Below are 16,452 nucleotides of genomic sequence, written 5' to 3' on the forward strand. Positions count from 1 at the left end.
AATGTGTCCACTTTTTCTGTACTAGTTGTGAACAATTATTTTATGACTTTGTTTTGCCGAATAAAATTAGAAAGAATTATAAAGATGTCCAACTTATTTAGAGATGTTCAAATATCAAAATTCGAAATATTATTGAGACGTCTTTTTTTATATTACTGAAACAAATCTTAAGAAATAAGGCATTACCTGACTATTTATCGTGTAAGAATCCTTGTTACGATTATTAAGAACATAACGAGTAGCTTAAATGTGAAACAGTTCACAAAGTTCGTGCAATATATCTGTTGTCATAGCCTGAATACTGTTATTCTCACAATCAATTTTTACGACACTGACAGTCCCCTGAAGAAGATATGCAATCAAATTTACAGACTGTATCCACAGAAGTATTTTCTCAGAAGAAGTCTAACATCTTCCAACGTATCCCTGATGAGGCTGAGGCTACATCTGTATCAGTAGGTTCTCTCAGCATTCTAGAACAGCCTGTAGTTGTTTTCGTGAGGTTGGCCAGAGGTCAGCTCTTGCCAAATGTAACAGAGGTAAGAAAAATCATTTCTTAAACGTGTTGTCTGAATTTTTTTCTTTTAATGTTAATTTTCTAAGACTTTTTCAGCAGAAACATTTTTATAAAGCATATTATCGCATGAAGTTTTGTTGAACAAGCTTGTTATCCTCTGGAAGGTTTCTATTCCTGTTAGGTTTCTCTTCATATTATTGGGCCCGACACAAACGGACTTGGATTATCACGAAATTGGACGATCCATCTCTACTCTTATGTCAAACAAGGTAAGTGACGTCTTCCACTCCGAATTAATGTTGAAATAGCTTGACGCGCCCTTATAAGACAACTGTATATTACTGTATGTATAACTTTAGTCTCTTACATACCACTTATTGGTTTTATTTGTTTTTTGAACTTCACGCGAATCTGCTCGAGGGCTGTCTGCGCTTCATATCTCTATTTTTGAAATGACAAAGTGAAAGAAATGCAGCTAGTCAACAACATCTACCGCCAACTCCTATCAGACCGAGTAGTGGGATATGACCCTCATACTTATAACACACCCATAGCTTCACCGTCTCGTAAGTCCATCCCTTTCCAGCATCGATCGCGTATTGGATAGAAGCAGAGTTTTAGGGACGAATTGTATTAAGTATTTTCATTTTCTATAGTATAACATCTTTAAAAATTTCAGAAAGTAAGTTAGATTTATAATTTAATTATGCTGACCACGATAAAGTACACGCTCCTTCCAGTGATACAGTGGTAACTCTAAGGACTTAACAATGCTAAAAACTTGGTTTTGATACCCGTGGTGGGCAAGGCACATATAACCCTTTCTGTAGGTTTGTACTTACTTATAAACAAGTAAATGGTAAAATATACTTTTATTAATTACTTGGGTATCCTACCGAACTGATGTGAAGTACTTTAAACTGTTAACACAGCCCCATGCAGGAGTTTACACAGCCAAGTTCAGATTCATAAAAATAATTTATTTTAATGACATATATAGCTTGGAAATAATTTGTTTGTATACACCAGTTGTGCAAACAGTCTTTATTGTTTGTTCCATACTAAGCGAAAGAAAGTGTGTCCTCTAAACATATTTAAACTAAAAGTTAAAACGTCTACTATATGATTAGCGCTGTTATACTTGAAATGTGTATATATTACGTAAAATATATAGAACTGCATAAGTATATTATATATGACGAACAAATTAAAGATAGAAATTAAGACAAAGCTACGTGAGGGCTGTCTGCGTTAGCTTTCCATACTTTTGCAGTAATAAACCAGATGGAAGACAGCTAATCACCACAACTCACCACCAACTCTTGGGATGCTCTTTTATCCATGAATAGAGGATTGATCTACAACGTCCCTATGACTGAAAAGGCGAATATGTTCTGTGACGAAGATTTTGAATCCGCAACCTGCAGATTGTGAGTCGAGCGCTCTAACCACGTGGCCACGTGAAATTGATTTTGTAATCATCAGAATCAAGAACTAGCTTCGATAATGAGACACTAGTAGAAAATGGTCTTTATCTCTGATGATAAGACACTGGTAGAAAAGGATCTTCATCTCCGATGATAAGACAGTGGTAGAAAAGAGTCTTCATCTCTGATGATAAGACACTGGTAGAAAAGGGTCTTCATCTCCGATGATAAGACAGTGGTAGAAAAGAGTCTTCATCTCTGATAATAAGATGCCAGTAGAAAAGGGTCTTTCTCCCCGTGACAAGACACTGGTATAAAAGGATCTTTTTGCCTGATGATAAGACACTGGTAGGAAAGGGTCTTCCTCCTCGTGATATGAAAACACCAATAAAAGATAAAAATAAACTAATCTCATATCCTTTATTAATATGACGAAATATTAGTTGTTTTCAATGGATCTGTCTTGTGGAAAGTATCACATGCTTTGTTTCAGGAACCTGAAGAGAACAAAACTAATCATTCTTAGTCCATTGTCTCTTTAAATACTCAAGATATAAACTTTTAAAATATTTTAAATAAACTACAAACTTGTAAAAATAAGAATAGGTTCTTCCATTCCTTGTCCTCGAGTGTTAATGTACCTGAAGATGACGTACGGTACCTTACTACAATACTGTATCTCTGGACTCACATCGTACGTAATACACGTTTATTTTATTTATGCCTCTTATCTGTGGGCCCGGCATGGCCAGGTGGGTTAAGGCGTTCGACTCGTAATCTGAGGGTCGAGGGTTCGAATCCCCGTCGCACCGAACATGCTCGCCATTTCAGCCGTGGGGGCGTTATAATGTGACGGTCAATCTCACTATTCGTTGGTGAAAGAGTAGTCCAAGAGCTGGCGGTGAGTGGTGATGACTAGCTGCCTACACTACTAAATTAGGGACCGCTAGCGCAGATAGCCCTCGTGTAGTTTTGCGCGAAATTCAAAATAAACCAATCTTATCTGTGCGTATATTTTGTTTTCCTTTTCGTAATGGAGATCACAACTCATATTATCACAAACGACAGCTATTTGCTGCTATAATGGTTATAGAGACTGACAAGGGACATGGGATAAATAATTCTCTCTTGTACGTGAGAGCTAGTCGTCTTTATTAACAGGATAGTCGGTCGTCCAGACGATATTAATATTACCCCTAATGACCTTATTTCACAACTGGTGTTCCACAGTGGCATGTCTACGGATACACAACGCTAGAAACTTAATATCACTTTGTGTAGTTTTGTGCTTAATTAGAAACAAACAAACCGCAATTAGTAAACTACTTTAGTTATTGGAATAATTAAGGCATGATGCTCAACAAACTTCTATTATTTAAGATAAAAATTATAAACTTTATATCTTAATATCAATCATTTTTAATAGTGTTCAACACAGGTCAAACAGTCTTTTTATTTTGATAGTATTTTCACGAGGTTGCTTACGTAGCTGAGGAAAAGAATGAATTCCTATCTGCTGTCAATTACTTTTTGACTAACAGTATTGTTCTGCCACCTGGAGACTGGAAACGCAGTTCTCTCCTTTCACTTGAGGAAATTAAAAGAAGGAATAAAAAGCTGGATGAACGAAAGGAAAATGAAGAAAATCGCGGTGAGCCACCTGTACTTCTATTGTGTAATTTTTTAGAATATATTTTTTATAATAAGAAGCAAATCTACGGATTTAAAACGCTAAAATCAGCTGCTCGATTCCTCTCTGTGGGCTCAGCAGATAGCCCGATGTGGCTTTGCGATGAGAAAACACAAACACATAACAAGAAGTAATAATAATAAAAATAACCGTCTTGAATAAAATATTTCGCAAATCTTATTTATGACAGCTTAGCGTCAATACCTGTTTGTCTACATCGTCAACTAGTTGGCAATGGTTTTTCTGTTTAACAGCGTCTGAAAACAATTTATGTAATTTGTTTTTAATTTCGCGCTAAGCTACACGAAGGTTATTTGCGCTAGCCGTCCCTAATTTAGCAGTGTAATACTAGAGAGAAGGCAGTTATTAATTCCCGCTCACCGCCAACTCTTGGACTACGCTTCTAACAACGAATAGTGGGATTGAACGTCGCTATATAACGCCCACACGACTGAAAGGGCGAGCATTTTTCGTGGGACGGGGATTCAGATTGCAAGTTCAACGTCCTAACGACCTGGCCATGCCAGTTGGAATACAGACAGACAAATGTTGCCCCTTCACTGGTACACTAGTATGTTTACAGACTCACACCGCTGATAACCGATTTTCGAAACTTGTGGTGGGCAGAGCCCAATGTGTAACTTTGTGCTTAATTCCAATAAATAACTCAGTAATAACATTGATACCTACTGATGTTAGCATTTTTCTATCTCGCATTTACAAACCATAACCTGTAACGGACTTTTATTATACTAGATGGAGATTTCAACTTTTAATTTCTCTCAAACCTTACCTATCTCAGCTCTTTCTTTTATCTCATCCTTTTTAACTTCTAGTACTTGTACAAGGTAACCATCCCGCACCATTCACTTTTCCAATATCCACGCAGACAAGTGTTTCAATCATTTGAACAGCGACTCAATACGCCGAATACACGCCACAAACTGATTTCGGAACTTGTTCTCTGGAATCCAGGTTTTTAAAATTCTATCAGCCAAGTCCTTGAAAACATAATTCCACCTTTTCCTTTCGCTCACAGCAATATAAATGTTTTAATTAAAATATTGGCAGACACTCTATACTACAATTACACAGTCTCAATATTCATGAGACTGAAGTAACAGAAAAAACAAGTAACAAAATAAAACAATAGCCATAATAATAAACTTAATAATCAGTCCTATCGTACTTGTGTTCTTGACCTTTGAAACCGTTTCTCAAATTTTCAAAAAAAATTCCAAACATTAAGCGATACATTCATCGTATGGCGCAATACTCTTTCTTGCTTAACTGCAATACAAACATCTAAATCAAAGCTGAAATAACATAAACTACAACACTGCTCCCTTCCTGAATTATGGACTCCCTTAAACAATCTAATGCATAAAAGCAATGAAAGATAATAAACAAAAACGTAACTCTTGACAAATAACAACATTAATATTCATGAATATAGATATCAAAATAATTAATTATATGTATCAACGTTTTAATTAATGAAACAAATGCTTCTTCCATTATTCATTCACTGACCTAAACTATTAATTCACCAAACATTTTTAGGTTTTTTTTTTGGGGGGGGATGTCCCTCGCTGGTACAGCGGTAAGCCTACGGATTTACAACTTTAAAATCAGGGGTTCGATTCCTCTCGGTGTACTCAGTAGATAGCTCAATGTGGTTTTGCCTAAAGAAAACGCGCATAAACATACTTCTTTTTGGTGATTTATTATACGAATAATGGAATGACCTTTTGCCCTTTATTAATATCTACAGTCTTGCCATTGGAAAAATTCTTTTTAGGTAGATGATCGAAAAGATCCATTAGTTGCATAATCCATTATATAACTCAGTCAGTCATTCTTTTACTCTTGTTACCTCCTAAGATGGTCGCAATTTTTTGGTCTCTGTTCTTTTACGTTTTAAATTGGATGTCTTCATTACCTCGCTATTCTTTCATCATTGTCACCAAAGACCAAGTTTTCGTGGTGCAATAGTTGTATAGTGCTTACGTATTTCGTGATCAGAGATTGAATTGTGGGTAGTTTGTGTTGTGAAATGAAGTGTTCTTGAAACGTCTACGATAAAAGACAGAATCTAAACGTTTCTACATTTCCAAAATGAAAAAAAACAGCTTTCGTGTTGTTCAGATGGATTAGCTTAATATCTGAGCGATAAATCAATGATTTATACATTTAGATGATAGGAAAAAAAACAACGTAGTATAGGTTCACCGCAAAATTTATTTTGTTTGTTCCAAAACTGAAGACATATTCAAGGAAACTTACATTGATTACACTATTTATTGACAACACAACAATTTGCACTATTCGCATATATAAGTACTTGTGAGAAGAAAAAAAAGAATATATACTATTTACATTACACTATCTTGATTTCAATGTCCTGATATGGTTTATTTGAAATGAAAACAAAATAAATACATTTCTAACGCTAATTTGTCGTTGGAAATGCTCATATTAGTTGTGAAATACCGAGTTTTTTGGTGGGCAGATCATAGATAGCCCATTTCTTAGCTTTGTGTTTAACTAAAAATGAACAAACAAATAATGAATTTTATTTAATTACATTAAAACAACAATGTCTTGTAAATAATTAGTCACGTTATAGTTTTACACATGGGGAACAATTAGTGCTACCAACTTAACCTGTTCAGTGCTGTAGACGAGGTAACTCGTCCAAGCCGATCGGTAACACAGTGCCACGGACCAGTTAATTCGTTCTCAATAATACCTAACTTCAACGCTAGATGTCAGAACCATACATGCATTTGACCTACTTACAAATTGTTTCACTTTCGATCCAAAATGGTTCCATGAAAGAGTTACAAAATGAAGAAGCATTAAAAGGATCTGCCGTAGCAGCTGAAATACTTGGCAGTCAACAGGTTAATAATATAATTAATTATGTTAACTTGTCGATACCCCCCCCCCCATCTTAACTCTTTGGATCCCTCATACTATAACATTTTATTTCCATGTCATTTCTTTAACAGATTAGAAATTCATCATTTCTTGCATAACCATTAACATTTATAAACTGACAAGCAGAGTCGTTGCTAGACGTTGGGACACAGAGTCCGTGTTCCGATTCTATTTAACATTGTCCCGAATTCTCATCTGATTTCTATAAAATACAAGAACAAATTTTTTCATCTTCATCGAGATTTCGTCCATGATTTGGATCAGGGAGGATCAGATTTAGTATAGACCTCTTCCTTCCGTTTAGGAATTACTTTCTTTACAGTGTTACTGAATCCTAGGTAATAATAACTCGTTACATCGTTGCAATACTCAGAGTTTGTTAACTTTTGTCTGTTTTCCACAGTTTTAATACCGTGCCCTTTTCGTGCCTTGTCCAGTTTATTGGGTAATATTAACTCACATATTTTCAATAGTTTCATTTATGCATGATCGTGTTATTTGTTCGTTTTCACAATACAGTTCCACCTTGTAGTCATAGAAACAGTGGCGTATTTCGGTATGGGCTAGCGGGGATTCAGCCCCAGGGGCCCATGGTCTTAATGGAAACCCATTGGTAATTTTATTTTATGTAAAATTACGTAGTAGTAGGGCTCACAGCAGTTATTAGCCCATGGGCCCGAACAACCTTAAACTCGCCACTGCATACACTCACTCCTATTTTTGCATACAAAACCCTTTTAGAATAGAGCTACGTTTATGTCTAGGATCCAGTTATCCTGGCACTGTTTGCCCTGTAAGTTCCACTTAGCTATTCTTACCTACAAAACCCTTTATAAAATAGAGCTACTTTTGTGTCTAGGATTCAGTTATCCTGGCACTGTTTGCCCTGTAAAATTCTTATTTATAATGTTTATAGAAGACCGGTACTTAGGGTTAGGTTCATCGTGTATTATATAACATGCTACTTGCTCATCAGCTCATTTTTATTAATATTTTTCTTATAATATAGAAGCGAGTTATTCAGGAGTGTTTTGATAGTGACCCCCCGCTAATACAGCGGTATGTCTACGGACTTACAACTCTAGAATTAGGGGTTCGATTCCCCTCGGTGGTCTTAGCGGATAGCCCGATGTGGCTTTGCTATTAGAAAACACACACACGCCTTTTGATAGTGTTGGCATGTTCAAATAGTTGTGTAGAAATACTGAGTTTGTTGATCGTGGAACTCTATAAGTTTTCGTTAAAATACAGTATTGTATTTCTGTAGTTTGTTTATGCGTGTTTTTGATACATTTATCCATGTAAAACGGACATATTCAACGTTCTGTAAATTTTCAATATGTTTTCTGGTTAAGCTAATTGTTTGTTACCTGTCAGACATCTAATGTAAATCACTCTTTTCCAGCGTCTGACTTTCATGTATTAATGTTTGGTATCCAGTTACATTTTGAATTCAAACGTAATCCTTATCAATTTTGCTGATATTGGTACCTGTAAGAGTGTACCGTCTAGATTGTGTTTGTTTGTTTTGAATTTCGCACAAAGCTACTCGTGGGCTATTTGTGCTAGCCGTCCCTAATTTAGCAGTGTAAGACTAGAGGGAAGGCAGCTAGTCATCACCACCCACCGCCAACTCTTGGGCTACTCTTTTAACAACGAATAGTAGGATTGACCGTAACATTATAACGCCCCCACGGCTGAAAGGTCGAGCATGTTTTGGCGCGAACCCGCGACCCTCAGATTACGAATCGCACGCCTTAACAGGCTTGACCATGCCGGGCCACCGTCTAGATATAACTATGGTGGTAATTTGCTTGTTTTGTGCGATTTTATAAATAACATAACTTGTGTTTTGTGTGCATTTATTTTAATTCTCCACTTATTGCAGTACAAGTATATTTCATTTAGTAAAGATTGTATATTGTGTGTTTCTGTTGTTTGGTTTCGGGAACTCTTTCAGATTGCAACATCACCTCGAAACTGTGACCAAAAATTGTGGTTTGGTTTCTTGAGATGTGTGTTGCTGACAAACACGATAGACAGTGTAGGGCTAAGAGGAACTTCCACCTCCAGAGTGTAACACTCGTATCAGCTGCCTTCAACATTTATTCTGATGATCCTATTAGTCCGAGAAGTTAGAAACACAACGAATAATTTCTATGTAGAATCCCGGTTTGAACAGTTTGTATCTCAGTTTGTTGTGCCAAACATTATCGAATTTTTTTTCAACATTTAGGAAGCGTGGGGCTGTACACTGTTTTTTTGTTTTTTTTTTTTATTAAAGCCGTCTATTATTTCTTCTTTCTAGAAATAATTCCCGTATTTAGGGGCCCAAACCCCGAATTCATTAAGTACCTGGCGACGTTTTCACTGACAACTCTAATAATAATATTGTCAAGTTAAAGTCGTAAAAGAACCGTGATATATACAACATATATCTTGCACATAAAACGTATTACAAAGTTGCACTTGGCGTTCTATTTTAACGAACATCTTAAAGCGTACAGCAGCCCATTGCATAATTTGTGATGAATGATTTTCACTGAGAACACAAAGAGAAAAGGTCTACGTCAAGAGCGCCGTATTGGGACCTTGTTCATTTTAGTTCTTAAAAAAAATGCGTACATGTAGGTGTCAAAAAGAAAATAAAAAGTTTTGTATTTTGTTTATCAAATTCCATTTTTACTACCAAAAAGGATCGGGAAAAAATTTGTTTCAATTTCATGGGTTTTTGTATTTTGACTTCTTTTTAAATATGTATTAAGTACAACTAACACTTCAGTGCTTTAGCCACGTGTTTCGTTAGTTATTTATAACTAATACGTTTTAATTTAAAATACGCATTTTCAATTGTGACTTTTCTAAAACGTTGGGGCTTTTAAATTTGAATAAAAAATTGTGTCAAAATTCTAATAGGTTCATGTGTTGTACCGGTTATAGATTTTCCGAGTTTGGGCTTAGATATTTTATGGCCCGGCATGGCCAAGCGTGTTAAGGCGTGCGACTCGTAATCTGAGGGTCGCGGGTTCGCATCTTCGTCGCGCCAAACATGCTCGCCCTCCAGCCGTGGGGGCGTTATAATGTCACGGTCAATTCCACTATTCGTTGGTAAAAGAGTAGCCCAAGAGTTGGCGGTGGGTGGTGATGACTAGCTGCCTTCCATCTATTCTTACACTGCTAATTTAGGGACGGCTAGCACAGATAGTCCTCGAGTAGCTTTGTGAGAAATTGAAAAAACAAACACACAAAAAAAACCAGATATTTTATTGAAAAATGAATTGTAATAACTCTCATTCTTCTGTGCACGCAAAATATAACTTTCTTTCAAACAAAAACTTAAATATCAGTTGTCGCTTTCAAAACAATTAAAAATAAAATATATAATTTATAATTGAACTTAGCGTTAGCCTTGTGATCATATGCTTGAAGTATTAAAAAATAGCAACGACTGGTATTCGATCGCGATCACCATAAATGAACAGTCTTGAAATAACGCACTTTAATTGTAGTTTTCTTTTATTTCTCCACCTTGTAGACGAGAAAGAAAATCCTCAACCAACTTACAATCCTTTTGAACATCACGGTAAACTTTTTCAAGGTTTATTTAATGACATGAACTATCGTTATCCATATTTCGTCAGCGACTTTCTCGATGGCTTGAACGTCCAGTGTTTAGCAACTATTTTTTTCATCTACTTTGCTGCCCTCTCTGGAGCAATTACTTTCGGAGGTCTGATGGGTAAGTTAATAATCGTTCATGGATTTAGCCACACAAGAAAGTAATAGAACGACGAGTGCAACATCAATGTCGTATTATCTAAAGTTGGACCATCTTCTTGAGAGAATAAAAAAACTTCAACATTTAGATATGAAAGACTCAACGTTCTTTTCTACGCCTACTAAGAGAACTTACTAGTAAATTAGAAGTTTATTATTAAGTATATATATATATATACACACACACACTGCTGGCCAATATCTTAAGGCCAATAAACATAAAGAAAAAATATGCATTTTGCGTTGTTAGACTCAACCACTTAAATTTGAGTAGAGCTTCGAAAGACGAAAATAAGAAAAGAGAAAATAAAAATAAAACTTTTTTAGCATTTAACAGGGAAAATGTGAACACTATGAAATTAGCCTAAATACTAGCTGGTCAAAAGTTTAAGACCATACCAAAAAGAAGTTCTAAATAGGGTAGGAAGTGCCCAACAAGATGTCTCAGTAGTGAGATGCACGGCCATCATTGCGAATAACTTCAAACATTCGCTTTGGCATGATTGATATAAGCGTTAGCAGAAGGCTGTTATTCCAAGTGGTGAAGATGGCTTCACGATGATCATGCACTGTTTGGAATTGACGCTTCCATTTCTATAGACTTCCCTTGCCATCCACTCTCAAACATTATCAATGGGGTTCAGTTCGGGCGAACACAATGGATGGTCCAACAGAATCACGTTATTCGCCATGAAGAAGTCCTTTGTCCTGCAGGTATTGTGGATTGCAGTGTTGTTCTGCTGAAAGATCTAGTCATTTCCACACAAGCGAGGGCCTTCAGTCAATAAGGATGCTCTCTCCAACATGTTAATGTAGCCAGCCGTTGTTTGACGCCCCTGTATAACCTGAAGCTCCATTGTTCCATGGAAGAAGAAAGCACCCCAGATCATGATGAAACCTCCTCCACTGTGTCGTGTAGAAAATATCTCTGGTGGGATATCCTTATTGTACCAGTAACGTTGAAAGTCATCTGGATCATCCAAGTTAAAATTTTTTCATCAGAGAACAAAACCTTTGTCTACTTTTCTACGTCCCATGTTTGGTGCTTCTCAGAAACGTTTAACCAAACTGTTTCGTGGTGTGGAAGGAGGCGTGGCCTTTGAAGACGTTTACGATTTTTAAAGCCTTTCTCTCGTAGATGCCGTCTTACTGTTCTTGAGCTGCATTCGGCGTCCGTAATGGCCTTAATCTGGTTCGACGATCGGCTGGTGTCTTGCTGGACAACCCGTCGAATCCCCCTGCTCAACGCCGGCGAAATTTTCATGGGCCAACCACTTAAAAATCTCGTTTTGTATCCCTCAGGGTCTTTTAAGAAATTTGCAACAGCAGTTTTACTGCACCCAATCTCACCAGCGATGGCACGTTAAGAGGGACCTTGCTTTTGCAGCTCGACAATTCTGCCACGTTCAAACTGTCAACTTTTCAGCCTTTACCATGTTTTTACCCAATGTAACACAGAGGATGTCGTTGGGAGATGTTGACAACGTTAATGCTTGAACACAAATGACTAAATTTCGTTACATATTTACCGATTAACGTTTCGTTTCAGTATGGTCTTAAACTTTTGACCAGCTAGTATTTAGGCTAATTTCATCGTGTTCACATTTTCCCTATTAAATGCTAAAAAAAGTTTTTATTTTTTTATTTTCCATTTTCATATTTTCATCTTTCGAAGCTCTACTCAAATAAGTGGTTGAGTCTAACAACGCAAAATGCATATTTTTTCTTTATGTTCATTGGCTTTAAGATTTTGGCCAGCAGTGTATATATATAATATTTCTGTATTTTGTCTGTTGTGTATCCATGTAACTACTCTGCAAAGTACAAATAGAGCATCACCATTATTCGTATTATGGTTCATCGAGTCGATGGGAAGATACATATACATTTTCCGTTTTGCATTTGGAGTCTTGCGGTTTCTATGTGTTTTTCTTGACACTAATTCCCTCCCGGTTGATGGATCTTCACCAATTTTGGTATCAAACTTTGCTGGGTTCATGTGGAAAGACAAGAAATTTTGTGATTTCACATTTTGTGCATTGCAGTTTTTAAGGGCGTTTTTACATTTTTTTTTTTTTGAATAACATTTGCAGGAAGCAGTTTTTCCTGTCCTAAAATAACCTTTCATTGTTCATGAATTTCCATAGTTTTCATCCAGGGGATGGGTACTCCATCTAGTAATATGTTAGGCTGGATGTTTCACTGTTTTTATAAGGTAACTTACTCGCCGATTTACATGGTTACTTGTGAGTTCATCCTTTTCGGTTTTCTTCTTTTTAATGTTGTAAACCTTCAAGATGCACAAGTCCTCTAGCTTTCAAAACTACAAGGAGTGGATAACAAGTGCCCTACCTTCCTAAAAATGTTTTTAAATTGTTATAAATTTTATTAGATAACAGAAAAACATGTAAAAGGAAGATCTAAGAAATTACACCAGGTGCACAACGCTTTTTATGATAAAATGTAACTAAACTCATGAAAAGTTCAGGTGTTTATGAAAGTCAGTGTTAAAATTAGGATTTGAAATCATATTTGAACAGATCTCGTCCAGTGCTTTCTAAAAACATATAGTTTTACATATTTTTTCTGTTATTTAATAAAAGATAATAAATAATAAACTAACAACTAAATAATAAACTAACAACACTTCCAACGAGGGGAGCCATTTTGTGTCTATCCTCAGCAAATATGGTGTATAATAAAAACTCAAGTAAAATTAATTCGTTAAATATCAAAAAGTAATTACTTAAATTATTCTCTCTGTCTGAAAACTGTAAGAGTAGCATCTTTTAAATGATATGTGTTTTGATCTGTGATGATTTAAAGCCGAAATTCTTAAGAAATAAAACAGTAATATTTATATTAATTGCTATGTTACTTCTGTAGAATCAATTTGTTCGTAATGTCACCTAAAAATTCAGTTATAATATCCAAATATTAAAAATAAGGATAATTTGCCATTCATTAAACATTGATTCTGTTGAGTAGTTCAACCGACGGGTGTAAGTTTATAGCTAACTTACAGATAAACTGTTTAAATCTATTAAATAACAATATCAAACACTTATCTCAATGTTTCATTTCAGATTATAAAACCAAAAATGTCATTGGCGTTTCGGAAACTCTTATCGTGACTGCTGGTACTGGGTTTTTATTTTCCTTGGTCGCTGGACAACCTTTAATAATTATAGGAACAACTGGTCCACTTTTATTATTTGATGAAATATTATTTAAAGTAAGTATAATAAAATTTTATTGTGTGAAAACCTTCACTAATTGAGCGTGATTATAATCATTTATGGTTGTCATAAGATAATATTTTCAAGTTTATTGTATTCTTAGCACTTCGGTCTGTTATTTCGGACTAAATAAATAATTTAGGGTTAAAAAATAAACTAGATATTTAATACTATAGCGCTGCAGCAAATATAGTTGACTGTATTTAATTTTAGTTGTTGTACTGTCTAATATGGTACTCATTGGAAAGTAAAAGCAAGCATGGAAGTTAAATAACCATATTAAAATGACATTTCTAATCCAAAATAAGTAGTTGCGATAGAAACAGTCAGGGTTAAATTTAAAATAAAATAATACATAAAAGAAATGCAGTGGGTAACTTTCTCCAGGTAAGAAGGATCCAAACTCATTTTGACCTCGTATTGGAACAGTTGTGAGGACGAAAGAATTATGACTGTTTGGTGCCCATTCTAAGCCTTTTTTTTCGTTTATTTACGTTTCGAACAAGAAATATTGGTTGGATGTCATGCTCCTATGGCAGAAACCTATACAAGCCAGCTCACTATACCAACCATACCATCTTCCTTCTAAGCCACAGAGACCACAACATCGTGCCCTCCTTCAGAAACCACAATATCTTTACTCTTTGATATAATAATAACGCTCATAACTTTCTATACTTTATAGTTAGAAAGCTTTTAATAACACACATCGCAGAGAACTGGTGAATACCGCGAAACACTTCGGTTTTCACAAATACCCACTAAAACAGTTTTAGAGAAAAATTCGCACCAGAACACACAACCTTTGATATTTTGTAGAAACTACTACAAAGGCTAAGAGAAGGCTGCCTTCTACAAATTCACTTAGAATTACAAGCTACAGGGTAATGATAAATCCTGAAAAAATTGAAAGGTCAAGTAGGTCTTTTATATCAACCAGAAATAATGGAGTCAATGAAGTTGTAAGCTTATAAGTTAGTCGACCATTGGCAGCCAGTGTGAAATCCAACCAACCATACTTCGATGTAGAATCTATTCTCAGTTAGAAGACTACGCCGCATTTGAACCGGCCTCAGCAAAACCTTGCTATAGGAAACTTTCCATTAGGATTTTTTGTTTGTTTTTTAAATACCACCTACTGATCTGAAAATTCCTAATGGAAGTTGTCTGAATAATCTTTATTTATTGTATTTTCATAGTATTTAGGATTACAGGTCCCTCATAAGAGATAACAGTTTAACTTGAATGGTTGCTGTTTATTCTAGCTTTTACTTTTCGTGTACTTTGAGCTTTCAATAATTCATTCCATAGTAGACCTCGTACATTGTACATATTTAAATATATATTTTTTAATTCAACACACAAGTGTTCATCGTTATTTTTATCTCACATGTTGCATAATTTTTTTTTTGTTTTTTGAATTTCGCGCAAAGCTACTCGAGGGCTATCTGCGCTAGCCGTCCCTAATTTAGAAGTATAAGACTAGAGGGCCTCATCACCCACCGCCAACTCTTAGGCTACTCTTTTACCAACGAATAGTGGGATTGACCGTCACATTATAACACCCCCACGGCTGAAAGGGCGAGCATGTTTGGTGCGACCGGGGTTCGAACCCGCGACCCTCAGATTACGAGTCGAACGCCTTAACACGCTTGACCATACCGATCCCTGCATGCACCAGCGTTACAGTAATTAATATTAATGTTTTGCGAAGTAACCGTAAGAGTAAACAATTTGTGAATGACTGTTTATTAGTAAATAATACGAAATTACAAATAAGTCTAGATAAAATAGACATATAAAACAGATTAAAACATATCTTTGCTATTCTTTCATTAACATTAGTAAAACGGTGACGTGTGATGGGTACAGTTCAGTGTAAAACATTTTAATTTATAAATTGTATTAAAACTGTTGTTTTCCAGTTTTGTTTAAGAAATGACATGGAATTCCTGACGTTACGTGTTTGGATCAGCTTTTGGGTTGCATTTATCGCAACGGTCGTAGTGGCGTTCGAAGGAAGTGCGTTTGTTTCTTTCTTTGGTCGTTTTACACAAGAAATCTACGCTGCTCTCATTTCCATGATTTATATATACGAGTGTTTCTTCAAAATCTATAAGGTTTGTTTGATTTAATAGCTTGATAGTGCCATTTTAGAACACTGTGATATTTTAGTTAAACTTTCACTTTCAGAAACGCGATCCAAACGTCTAAATTTCGATTTTAGTCGGAATAATACATTTATTATTATTATTTGACAGTAAATTGTGTACACATAATAAAGGAGTTCGGAGAAGATGATACATAATATACGAAATATGTTAGTACATTTGAAGCCGAAATTTAGCTAATCTCTTAAATTCGTAGTAAATTTTAAGTATTCAAAGAATTTTGCTTGACCGAAATGAGCCATCAATATGGGAAGAACCAAAGAACCATTAATAGGGGAAGAACCAATGCTATTTTTAGTTTGTTTAGTTAAACAAAACTTCAGGGAAAGACTTCAACAGTTGACCTTGTATTTGACTTACTAGATGATGGGTAAATTGAAAGTTAATTTGGTTTTGAGCAAATTGAGGGCTAATTTTTGTAGTTTGTAATAATAATAAGAAATTTTGTTACGTTTGAAAATTCGCGCACAGCTACACAAGGGCTATCTGCCCTTAATTTAGTAGTGAACGACAAGAGGGAAGGTAGCTGGTCATCACCGCCAATTCTTGGACAACTATTCTTCTATCAACGAATAGTGGGACCGATCGTCACAATATAACGCCACTATGGCTGAAAATGCGAGCAAGTTTGGTAGGATGAGGATTTAGACCCGCAGGTTCAGAGTCGAGCGCCCTCACAACCTGGTTA

General features: G+C 35.7%; 1 protein-coding gene across 5 annotated transcripts in view; it reads left to right on the plus strand.

Annotated features, from left to right (window-relative positions):
* LOC143244358 (band 3 anion transport protein-like) overlaps nt 1-16,452 on the plus strand; it is a 55,495-nt gene that overhangs the window by 24,061 nt on the left and 14,982 nt on the right. For all 5 annotated transcript variants that reach the window (XM_076488917.1, XM_076488901.1, XM_076488927.1 and 2 more), the window contains exons 9-14: nt 339-539; nt 682-786; nt 3,409-3,595; nt 10,113-10,316; nt 13,441-13,589; nt 15,519-15,713. In XM_076488917.1, the coding sequence (XP_076345032.1) occupies nt 339-539; nt 682-786; nt 3,409-3,595; nt 10,113-10,316; nt 13,441-13,589; nt 15,519-15,713 (1,041 nt within the window). The remainder of the gene's footprint in view (nt 1-338; nt 540-681; nt 787-3,408; nt 3,596-10,112; nt 10,317-13,440; nt 13,590-15,518; nt 15,714-16,452) is intronic.

This window comes from Tachypleus tridentatus, chromosome 1 (assembly GCF_004210375.1).
Source record: "Tachypleus tridentatus isolate NWPU-2018 chromosome 1, ASM421037v1, whole genome shotgun sequence".
Lineage (NCBI taxonomy): Eukaryota > Metazoa > Arthropoda > Merostomata > Xiphosura > Limulidae > Tachypleus > Tachypleus tridentatus.